Source organism: Tetrao urogallus, assembly GCF_951394365.1.
Source record: "Tetrao urogallus genome assembly, chromosome: 1".
In the NCBI taxonomy this organism is placed as follows: domain Eukaryota; kingdom Metazoa; phylum Chordata; class Aves; order Galliformes; family Phasianidae; genus Tetrao; species Tetrao urogallus.
Genome location: NC_136813.1, coordinates 13,037,261 through 13,049,401, shown reverse-complemented (window position 1 = coordinate 13,049,401; position 12,141 = coordinate 13,037,261). Strand labels below are relative to the sequence as shown.

The 12,141-nt window shown below is 37.8% G+C and overlaps 1 protein-coding gene across 1 annotated transcript in view; it reads right to left on the bottom strand.

Moving 5' to 3' along the window:
* ARHGAP42 (Rho GTPase activating protein 42) overlaps positions 1 to 12,141 on the bottom strand; it is a gene marked incomplete at both ends in the record, with an annotated part of 153,761 nt that overhangs the window by 45,838 nt on the left and 95,782 nt on the right. Inside the window, 2 exons of the mRNA XM_079548751.1 lie at positions 3,385 to 3,495; positions 7,815 to 7,916. Coding sequence (XP_079404877.1) covers positions 3,385 to 3,495; positions 7,815 to 7,916 — 213 coding nt within the window. The remainder of the gene's footprint in view (positions 1 to 3,384; positions 3,496 to 7,814; positions 7,917 to 12,141) is intronic.

Sequence of the window (12,141 nt, the reverse complement as noted above, 5' to 3'; positions counted from 1 at the left end):
ATCACTTTTTTATTTTTTAACTTGCTGCAAGGTAAACTTTAACACTAATTTAGTTTTGAGATAGAAAAAAATCTAATTCATGATCTGTAGGAAAAGCTTATTATTTTTATTCAAAAAGTCCAAAAATTACAAAGAGGTAGCTATGTCTTCATAAAATCACAGATTGGCTTGAGTTGGAAGGGACCTTAAAGATCATCGAGTTCCAATCCCTTGTCATGGGGATGAGGCTGCCCAAGGCCCTATCCAACCTGGCCTTGAATACCTCCAGACATGGGACATACACTGCTTCTACGGGCAGCCTGTGCTAGAACCTTGCCTCTCTCCAAGTAAATAATTTCCTCTCATTTAGTTTTAAACCATTTCTTCTTGTCCTATAACTACTTACCCATGTAAAAATCAGTGAAACATTAATGCCTTGTGTCTCACAGTCCCTCCCCATTGCACTCCAGGAAGAAAAGTTCTGCACTCTTACCACTTCTACTGTTCTAGGTTAACACATCTGTCAGCTTTTGCCACACTGCTTCTCCTACTCTGTTTCCCAGAGTATTTTTATCTTTTGGTATAGACAAATTGAAGAAGCTGGAAGGATCACCAGCAGATAATTTCAAGTTGCATTTCATGTCATGAACTTAACCCACTTCCACACAGCATCACAATTTCATCTTTCTCACTCACAGTGTTGCTTTTATTTCGTCAAAATCCCCTTCCAGGACTCAACAAATCAGACTGAGAATTACCTTGAGACATGACACTGAGCTGAAAATTAGACCTAACTAACACTTAAAATCGTGTAATCATAGAATTGTCAAGGTTGCAAAAGACCTTCAAGGTCCATATTGCCAAAACCTCCCTTCAGGTAGTCATTGAGAGAGCTAAGGTCTCCCCTGATCTTCGTGTTCTCCATACAAAAAAATCCCAGTTTTCTCAGCAGCTTCCCAAAAGACCTGTGTTCCAGACCCCCCACAGCTTCACTGCCCTTCTCTGAACACGCTTGAGAGCTTTGGTGTCTTTCTTGTAGTGCAGGGCCCAAAACTGAGGTGCAGCCTCATCAGAGCTGAGTGCAGAAGGACAATCACCTCCCTGTTCCTACTGAATGCACTGCTTCTGATACAAACCAGGCTGCCATCAGTCTTCTTGGGCACCTGGACACACTTCTGGCGCCTGTTCAGATGACTGTCAGCTAATATTCCCAGATCCTTTGCCTTGCAACAGAATGTTCCACAAACAGCAGAACTCATGAGGAAGAATATACGTATACAAACTAGGATTTCTGCAGCATTTGAACATCTTTAGAGCACACAAAGGAAGATGAGTAATGCAGTAATTTTTTGTACCTGATTTTAAAATGTTAGGCTTTATGCTTATTTACTTTCATTTAGGAGCAAATGCCCATATGTCACACACCACTTACATAAACCAGGCATTTTTAAAAGCCTATTTTTAAGCTTTTTTTTTTCCTTTTGTCCCATTATTTTTAACTTGACACACTTTGCCTTATGGATTTCAGTAAATGCTTTTATTCCAAGATGTTGTATGAAACAGACTAGAAATAAAAGAAAAAAAAAAGAATTCGGAAGGTTCAAAATTTTGACTGATATTACAACTTAACCACTATTTATATTCAGTTTGATTATAAAAAAAAACACACCTGCAGCCAGAAGACATTTTCCTGAAAAGGCTATCAGTACCCAGTTAGCACAGTATTTCCCGTACCTTCATATGGAACACCTAGCAATGGACTTTATGCAACAAATAGCCCATTGCACTGAGCAGCCAATGATCTGACACGGGAGACCAACCAATCCACTCCAAGTAAATTTTCTTTACTGGATGTGTACATCCGGTGAGAAAAATACCTAGCTCCACAACACGGAATCTACTACCAACCTCCCCTGTTTGTCTGCTCAGTATCAGCACTTGTGTACCAATAAGTAATTTCTTCATTTTGATGATTCAGAAATGCTGATGCGGTGGCTGACAAAGCATGCAGACAACTCCTGGTCAAAAGGATAAAGCTCAATATTTCAAGCTATAATGTACATAATTAAATTTATTTTTCCTGTCTAGCACACAGGGTGAAATATGCCCTATTTTAACTACATGAAATTGCACAACAGTATTTTCTGACGTACAGTTTCTTCTCAACATAGGAAGATTCTACTATTTTAAAAGAGCATAAAGTCTCTATACTAGGGTCAGAAATAGGTTAGGATTGCTTGGATTTTCCAGGATGTGAGAGTTTTACAGAAGGAGACAGAGAGAAACAGCCTGGATTAATTTGTGACAGGTAGAAAAATGTTCTTATTTAGGAATCCAAGCAAAGTTTGAATCTCAAAGACTTGGCAGCTGCATGCCATGAAGAGAGGATTTCTGTCAGTACTGCAAGCTGAAGTCAGTTTCATTAGCTTGCATCAATGCCAAACATTCAATATACAGTACATTGTCAATTCATAGAAAGAAGGCATCTGAGGAGCTCTTCTTGATGACACCGAGTGTTAGAGATACAATTCAACCTGTTTCAGTCAAAAGTGCATCTTTGGTTAGTTAGAAGGAAGCTGGAAGAAAAAGTTATACTTGTCACATTCCTCCTTCACAAAAGATGCTCTGCTATGCTCAGTATGCATAACAGGAAGGGACAGATGACATTGGAAGATGTCTGTCAATGGCTACAGGTGCTAACTGAGGCAAGCAGTAAGTTAGTCCCACAAGACATGAACAGTGTGATTACTACTAATATGCTACAGAGATATGCTAGCACAATACACTGAACAGCTTCTGGTCCTGACTGTCCCAGCAGGTATCTCTAGCCTGTGATGTGGCCCAATAGGAAATCCCAGATGTAAAATCCCAGATCTATATAAGGACCATAGAGTACAATTTTGTCTTCCTTTTTTTGGCGTGTCAAAGCCTGTTTCCATTTTATGCACAGTAGACTGAAGGTAAGTGACTCCATCAACAAGAAATATGTGCACCTGTCCTACAGAAGAACTAATTTTTCATATTATTTCATGTATAAATTAGAAGAACATATGTATGTGCTGCCAATAGGGAATATTTAAATCCAAAATCTACCTCAGAAATTTCAGATATGAAACTGTGATATTGGGAAATACCCAGTATATGATGCACAGATAAAACATCACATTGTCCCATTAAAACATTATGCACGCTCCAAGCCACCTGGCATTTCACTTCACAGTATTTACTCTTACATAAACCTTTAATAACCATGGAAAATGCTGAAGCCAGTATTTCAATTCCTGCCTGTATGCAAATGCACTGTAATCACAATTTTAAAAAGAGAGAGAAATATTTATTTGATATTAAAATCTCATCTTTAAATAGGTGCATTCTCAATTCAGAAAAAATAAAACGTAAACTTACAGGTTCAACAAATTCAAATTTCTTTTTCTCTTGTACTTCTTGAATTTTAAAAACATATTCCAATGATGCTTCATAAAAGTTTTGATGCTCTCTGTCAATCTGCGTATCTGCCTAAAAGACAAAATGAAATACAATATGTTTACTCTCTCATGATTGCTTTAAAACCTCATTTTGTTGTTACTAAACAGATCTTTCATAAGATTACAATTTTCAATTTTCCCTGATGGTTTTCAATTTCCCTGAAAAATAAAATAACCACTTAAAATAGATAAATGCAAGTTAAGGAATAAATATTATTCAGCTTTATCTCATGTCATTTCCATGCTGTTTTTTGTTTTCCTCTTTCCTTTGCGCTTCAATATTCTACCTTTGAGGAGATGTTGAAAGGAAAGAAAGAAAGGCAGAAGTAGGTATCTCTGCCCTGGCAGACAGAGAATTTCAAAATAGAAAACAGGATAGCAATCTAGAAGGGACAAAATATTAGTATTTCTATTGAAATGCCTGAGTATCACATGAACCAAACTTTTATCTAATTCTCAGCTACAAATAGTTTCCTAAGATTTTATTTTCTTATATAGAGAGTATTTAACAATTAAATCTTGGAAGATTACTCCATAGCACGTCTCTTGCTCTGGGAATACAAACATATTTAAATCCATACCCTCATATATCAATTTTTTTTCATATTTTAATTTTCAAGTGAATGAGCTACAAGGGAAAATTTGCTAGACAAGCCTAAATAATGCCACTCAACATGAAGACCTACATCCAAAGTAAAGACATCTACCTAAACTACTGAAGAATTAGCTCTTACCAAAAGATAAAGAACAACAGGCTTTTATCCTCAACTTAAACAAGGCATGAGAAATAAAAACAGCGGAAAAGTAGTGAAATATGTGGATAACTCTTGAAGAGACGTAGATTCCTGTTTACATTAAAAAATCATTTTCTCAAGCAAATCCCTTTTAGGCTGTGTTTCTCAGGTTTTGATATTGGGTCAAAAGCAGATTTTAATCAAATTTCAAGCACATGTATAAAAGCAGTTTAGCCATTTTTGATGTAATTCCATTTATTTCTGTAAATTCTCTAGTTCATTTCTGGCATGAAAAATAACAAGTATGGGAAAAGTGGAAAAGCTGGGTGTTGTCTTCCCTTGATAGCATACATTAAAACAGTAAATCTATCAAAAAAGAAATTTTTAGTTCTTGTAAGAGAACGACTGCAGAACTTGGTCATCAATAGCATCACACATAACTAACAGTTTCTTTTGTTAAGGAAATGCTACTATCATGATTTGGATGCAGGCTTCTTAACAATTCGAATCTACTTCCCCAGTACCATGAGCACTATTTCAAAGCATGGGCTTCAACAATATCTTTCAAGTCATTCAGTACCAGCATTACCTTTCCATGTCTATAAAAAGCAAATCAGGAAATGGAGTAAAAATACTAATACTATGAAACATTAATCAAACACTCAACGTTGTAAGAATTGAGAGCTGTACCACAAAAGTAGCTGTCACATGCCATTTGTATAGCGCTTTCAGCTACTGTTTTCTTTCGTACTCTGTGTTAATAGCTTTAATTCACAAAAAAATTAAATTACAAAACTAACACTATAGATACCAACAGAACCAGTTGCTACAACTTTGGGGCATGATCCTGACTCATACAAGTGCACTCGAGAAGCACTTGAGACAGATGTCAGCTTTCACATTTAATTTTAAAGAAATATCATTTGGTTTCAGCAATGAGCTATTCAACACAATAGTATTTAAAGAACCAATTAAGTCAATCTCTATTCTGAACAGCATTTTAGCAGACTGCACCGGTACGTATGATAACTCAAGGATATCTCAAATATGAATGGGTTCTTACATTAAGGCCATAGACACCATGACTGTACAGGTCCTAAATCATAATGCAGGCTACAAAGATAGTGAAGCATCCAGAGGGGAAGACGTATGAGGGGAGGCTGAGGTCCCCTGGTATCCTCAGTCCAGAGCAGAGCAGGCTGAGGGGGAGGCCTGATGGCAGCTGCAGCTCCTCACAGGGAGCAGAGGGGCAACGCTGAGCTCTGCTCTGTGTGACAGCAGTGAAAAGACAGTATTTTGAAGCCGCTTTTTGATGCTAAGGGAAAAAAAATACAAATCATCCACATGAACTGTGTCAACAGTCCTCTAGGCTTTCAAAATGTCCAGCACATTTCAATTACATGAACACATGCAAACCACTCTCTAAAGACTATGTTCAAACCATCGAACTTCAGGTGCTTAATTATGGTGCTCTCACCAGCACCTGATTGAGAGATGTAAAATAGCCTAAACCAGCAGAACTATGCCCTTCCTATCTCTCCACCCACCAACCCACATAACGTGATGAGGTATCAAGAAGTCAGCAATTAAAATGAGCAGTGGGCTAAAAAGAAGAAGTATTTTTTGTGTGATAATACTCAGTCTGTGAGTCAACAGACATCGGCTTCTGGGCCAGGAACTGGTGCTTGGCGTTTTATTTACAATATGGGTACGGTCAAAACATCTCTTTGGTCAACAAGGAGATCCTACAACTATCTGAAAGGAGGTTCTAGAGAGGTAGGGATTGGCCTCTTCTCCCAGATAACTAGAGGTAATTGCATTAATTTGTGCCACGGGAGAATTCAGTTGGGTATCAGGAAAAAATTTTACTGTGAAGGAGTGGTGAGGCATTGGCATAGTCTATCCAAGGAAGTGCTGGAGTCACCATCCCTGGAGGTTTTCAACAAATGTGAAGATGTGGCACAGAGGGACGTGACTGGTGGACATGATAGGGATGGGTTGATATTTGTACTAGATGATGATATTGGCCTTTTCCAACCTTGGTGATTCTATGATTCTACTGATTTCCTATGGTGTCTTCTGCATGTGGGAGCCCTGAGTTGCTGATTCAACACACATGTTCATAAAAACGGAGACAGAAATGACAAGCTATGTCCTATGAGCTTTACAAGCGGGGTATCCAGAAAATCAAAAGCCAACAGCCTCTGTATGAAATTTTAAATCCTGAGATGTCACTTAGGAACTCAGTGGAAAAATTTACCCTGGTTTTTCCATTAGTTTACATACTTGAGCCAAATCCATTGTTATTCTACCATAGTTTATTAGATTCAGAGTTGCTACTTTTCACTTTAGTTTCTGTTTTTAGAATGCAATCATTCTAATGTCTCAAGAGCAAAATATTTTATTTATTTAGAGTAAAGCAGTGCTTAAGTTCACTTCTCTACATTTCGGTAACCAACTGTATTTTTCTCTGGTGCTGTTTATACTCTAACAACCTTTTCTTTATCAATACACAGAATACTTAGGAAAAGTGAAAGATAGATATGCAATTCTTTGATATATGAATGGAACAATTAACCAATCCCATATAGATAGTGTCCAATATAAGCTGATGATTATATACACAGCTATGGTAATTCAGGATTATAAACATTATTAGAAATTTATCATCACTACACTTCATTTAATTCAAATTACAGAGTAACTGGTAAACATGAAAAAAACCTATATTTTGTGAGTGTATGACAGTCACACATTCTGTGAAAACTCCATCAGCAAAAGTATCCTCAGGATGAAGAGTCACCATGATATAGGTAATCCCATCAAAATAACATTAACTATTCTCGGGGAAAAGAAAAAAGAGAGATCAAATTGGCATTTTTAGTGCAATTTGACTCAAAGACAAATCATACTTATTTCTGCTACGATACAGAAAAATCCTGGAATCCTCCTAATAGTCTTCACTTCTTTCTTTCTCTCTTTCTCTCTCTCTTTCTCTCTCTCTTTTTTTCTTCCTCTCTCTTTCTCTCTCTTTCTTTCTTTCTTTCTTTTCAAAGGTAAGAATTAGGCATACAGACTCTTTAAAGCTGAAGTTGTGGATACCATTTCAAGACACGCTGCAATCTCAGAATAAGGTGAAAAAAAAATAAAAAGAAGCATAAAAAGCATCATTACAATCATTTCAGTTTAAAATTTATGTGAAACAGAAACATAATTGCATTGAGTAATAAACCAAATAGCAAATAGAGCAATTCATTTTTTGAATTTCAAGTACTCCACATATACCTTATAATATAAAAGTCACAGTTTTATTGTACTAATATAAATCATGTATGTTGTTGCAACCAATAAACATTAGTTTTGCAATTTAAGGTACAGAGAGTTGGACGTGTAGAATATTTCCTTATTAAAATATTTAACTGTTATGAAAACCATATTAATCTCACTCAGGAATTTATATTCACACAGAAGAATAACTACAAGAAAACAGCACATTTCATATAAATAAAATACAGCGTGTCTGTTATCATGATCTCCATGCAGACTGGAAACGGGGTAATGGAAACCAGATAATAGATGATCATCAAGGACCCAGTCTATAATTCTAAGAACTTACATCTTGCAAATGAGATTCCTTCTTCTTTGCTGATAAATTTAAGTGCTTCTCTAGGATGGAGTAATATTTCTCACTTTCCTTGTCAAACTTTTTCTTCCCATCCTGAAAAACAAGCATTGTCAAGTAAATCATTTGATTAAGCATAACAGCTAACTTAATTAAAAGAAAGAATAGATGTGAAAATATGCTTGATTATAAAACCATTTTGATCAGTTCTGAATTGAGAGTGGACTGATCCAATTAGTAAATGCTGAATTAAGCAGGACTTTTGTAATAAATAATAAACCTGCACAACAGACTGGCGCAGTTTCCCATAATGAATATATATAGGGGTATTTTGCTAAGCAGCTCTTTTCCAAGCTTAATCAATATACCCACCTGTCTCATATTGTCTTTGTGGAAGAGGTAGGTGAGTATAACTTATCTGATGATAGAAGCCTTTCATCTGCGTTTAAGACTAATACATACTTATTTTCCACTCACATTCTTAAAATATGTGGATGATGGAAAAGCACATATGAGGTTGCAAAAGGAAATTGGTCCAAAAGTCTGTTTCCAATAATTTTTTGATGTGTCTGAATATTTAAGCTTGTCCCATTTAAAACAGTTATCCCATCTTTCTTTCCTAGTCCTCTTAAGCTTTTCACCATGTGCAGACAATCCTCACATTTTCACCACGAATCTAACGCATGATGATACAAAAGAGAGCTACTGCTGCAAGTAAATTAAGAAATACGTTGTCTTCTCTAATCTCATTTACATTATGTACTTCGAAAATTTTACATCTGATGTTCAGGGAAGTTTAAGAAAAATACACCTTTCTCTCTCTTTTTTTTTTTTTTTTTAAGTACCAAATTTCAGGAAATAGAAAGAGGAATTAAAGCAAATATATGATCACTAATAATAAGAATATAATTTTGAATTATTAAAAATGTATATCCTTTAATTGAAAGCAACCCTCTGCCAGCAATTTCTACAATCTTAGGTAAGAACTAATGATTCTTCCTAGTGTTTTACAAGTTGAACATCTTGAAAAAACAAAGGTCAATGTGACCAGTCCCACTCACACATGTGCAAAAGCTATTAATGGTGAAAAATGAATTACTGGACATAGCAGTAACATCAGGTCATAATCAGAGCTGCAGTGATTCTTTACCTGACCCCTTTGTCCTTAGAAGTTGTTATGAACTAAACAAACAACTACTTTGCATTTTAGGTTGGACCTGTTTTTCTTTAACATTTCATGTGAAAGTCAGGTCAGCCAGAGAAATAAGAGATAGAAGAAAAAAACTTAATGCTGTCGATGAAAACTTCTTGACTAGCTGTAACAGCAGCTCGTTACTGATTGGTTCCAGTAACTGAAGTTCACAGTGGTAACTATAAAAAAAAAATCCAAAACTTTATATTCTGAAAAAAGAAACAACCCATATTTAGTGTGAAAAATACGCACAATTTGGTGTTCTTACTTCACCATAGAACTATGTTCAAATATCTTCTAAAGAAATCATAGGGAAAAGACAGAACTTGACCCAGCAAAATATTAAATAAAAAGAAATACAATAAAATTCTCCACACCATTCTGTATTTCATTGCAGCTATGCAAAGGAAAAAAATATCCTGCATTTTGCCTCAGAAGGGAAAGGAAAGCATATAAATTATTCTCCAAAATCATTCCCAAAAATGTTCTGAAAAGAAAGAGAGAAGACACAAGGTGAGACTCATCAAAAGACCAGTTAGCCATGAAATCAACTTTTACGGGACCAAAATTGCAGACCAGTTCCACAGTGAGTTTTGGGGGGAACATTCAAGTCTCAGACTCTTACAATCAAGCAAAAGTAACCTCAAAGCTTCTTCGGTCACCAACAGACACCATGCTCAGTTGATCACAGAACACAGATATGCATCTTTTGAAGAACAGCTGCAATAAGTTGCCTGCTATCTTCTGAGACAATGGTGTTTGGGTGCTGAACTAAAAATTAGTGATTCTATTCTCTAAATCCAAGTGGCACAGGTGAAAAGGTGCCATCTGAAGTGAAACAGTAACCAACTAATGAAATCAAACCATGAAAAGCCTTCCCCCAGCACGAAGACTACATCATTGAAAAAGAAAAGATGGGTATTGGTTGTAGGTGATACTTCCCTACAGAGAACAGACCCTACAGATCCTCTCCTTAGAGAAGTCTGCTGTCTTCCTGGGGCTTGGATGAGGAAACTACCTAGCCTGGTATGGCCAACAGACCACAACCCCTTACTGCTTTTCTATATAGGGAGAGATGCAACGTATGGATCAAGGCCTATCAAAAAATACTTCAGGACTTTGGAATGATGACTGAAGGAACTGAATGCACAGATCATCTTATCTTCTCTGCCTCTTGTATTAGATAAGGACATGCAAACAAATCAAAGGATCTTAATTTTAAATACCTGGCTTTGTGGCTGTTGCCATCCCAGAACTTTGTTCTTTAGCCTGGGTTTGTGGCATCGGATGGGGTTTGCCTTTCTCAAAAAGGAAGAAGGGTTCTTGGGGGAAAGTTAGCGGAGCTCTTTGGGAGGGCTTTAAACTAAGTCTGAAGGGGGACGGAAGGGGGGATAGTGAGCCTTCCCATGATAAGGTGTGGTATGGCATGACTAGATGAGAGGGACAGTGTGCTAGCAGGGGCCTTGAAGGACCTGCTTCCTTGAGAAGCACTGGTAACACTGCAGCACATGCAAAATCCCATGATGATAAGGCAGAGATTGCTGGGGCAATAGGAGAAGGAAATGGAGAATAACAAGGGAAATACTTAAAAGGAATTAAGGAGTTATCTTTCAAGGAAGTGACAAGACCAGCTGCCCAGCTGAAGTATCTCTACAATGCATGCAAGAGCTGGAAGCTACTGTGCAACTAGAAACCCACAATACAGTTGTCATCACTGAAACATAGTGGAATGATTTTCATGATTGGAGCATGGCTAGCAATGGCTACAAGCTGGGGGACAGGAAGGGATGGAAGGGAGGGAATATTGCTATCTACAGCAGGAAACAAATAGAATGCGAAAAGCTGTCCCTAAGGAATAATCATGAGCAAGTGAAAAGCCTATTGGTAGAGTCAGAGACTGAGGCAGCAAAGGTAGCCTTGTGATCACTGTCTACTACAGGCCATCTGATTAAGTGGAGCCTGTTGTTGGAAGCCATCTACCTCCAACTACAGGAGGCATCTTGATTGCAAGTGCTCGTCCTGCTGGGAGCCTTCAACCACCAGACATCTGCTGGAAAAGTAGCATGGCAAGCTGTAGGCAGTCCAGAGGCTCCTGGAATGCACTGAGGATAACTTTCTGAGTCAAGTAATAGGTGGCCCCACCAGGGGGGATGAATATTGGCCTGTTGCTCACCAATGCAAATGAACTGATTGGTGACATCAGGATTGAAGGCTGACTGGAAAAAAGGCAACTTCACACTCATTTTTAAGAAGGGTAAAAAGGATGACCTTGATAACTACTGGCCTGTCAGTCTCACCTCTGTGCCAGGAAAGATCATGGAGCAGATCCTCCCTGAAGTTATACTAAGGTACACAGAAGACAGGGAGGTCGATGCGGGAGAACTGGTTTGAGTTTGGAGAGTGACAGTCAATGGCTCAGTGTCTGGATGGAGATTAGTGACAGTAGTGTCCCACAGGGATCACTGCTGGGACCGATACTCTTTAGTATCTCCATCAGTGACATCGACAGTGGGGTCAAATGCACCCCCAGCAAGTTTGCTGATGACACCAAGTGAGATCCCTTATGACTCCTCTATACCAATAAAAAAACATATTTGAATGATCCAAAGTCTCTGAAAACTATTTCATAAATATTAAAAAAAAAAACCAACAGACTCAGAAGCAGGTGATTCATTTTCTGGAAGAGAAGAAAACTTCAGCTCATTCCAAGAGAACTCTCCTCACACAGTCAGTGACTCACAAGCACACAGGCACATCCCAAGTGAAGTCAGAAGTTTATCTCCTTCCAGCTCCAGCCTCTCATTTTTCAACTCTCAAAACACTCCATTATACAGAGCAGCTGACCAAAAGAGCCACTGGAATCCTGGTCCCTCCTGTCTATGCTTGTGAGACTAGCAGTCCTACTTTTCTGCAATCCAGGAGGTTTATGAAGTGAGTTTCCATGTGAAGCTACTGCCTTGAAGTTTAGGGAGATAGAGGACTGCCCCTGTGTGCAGACCCCATCTTGGATCAAACTTCAAGGAGCAAAGAGTGGCAGGAGAAGCAAGCTCAAGCTATCTTGTTTTTGCAACGGCCAGCACCACCCATAACACAAAACATAATGTATGTGGCCATTGTGGAAATGCTGTT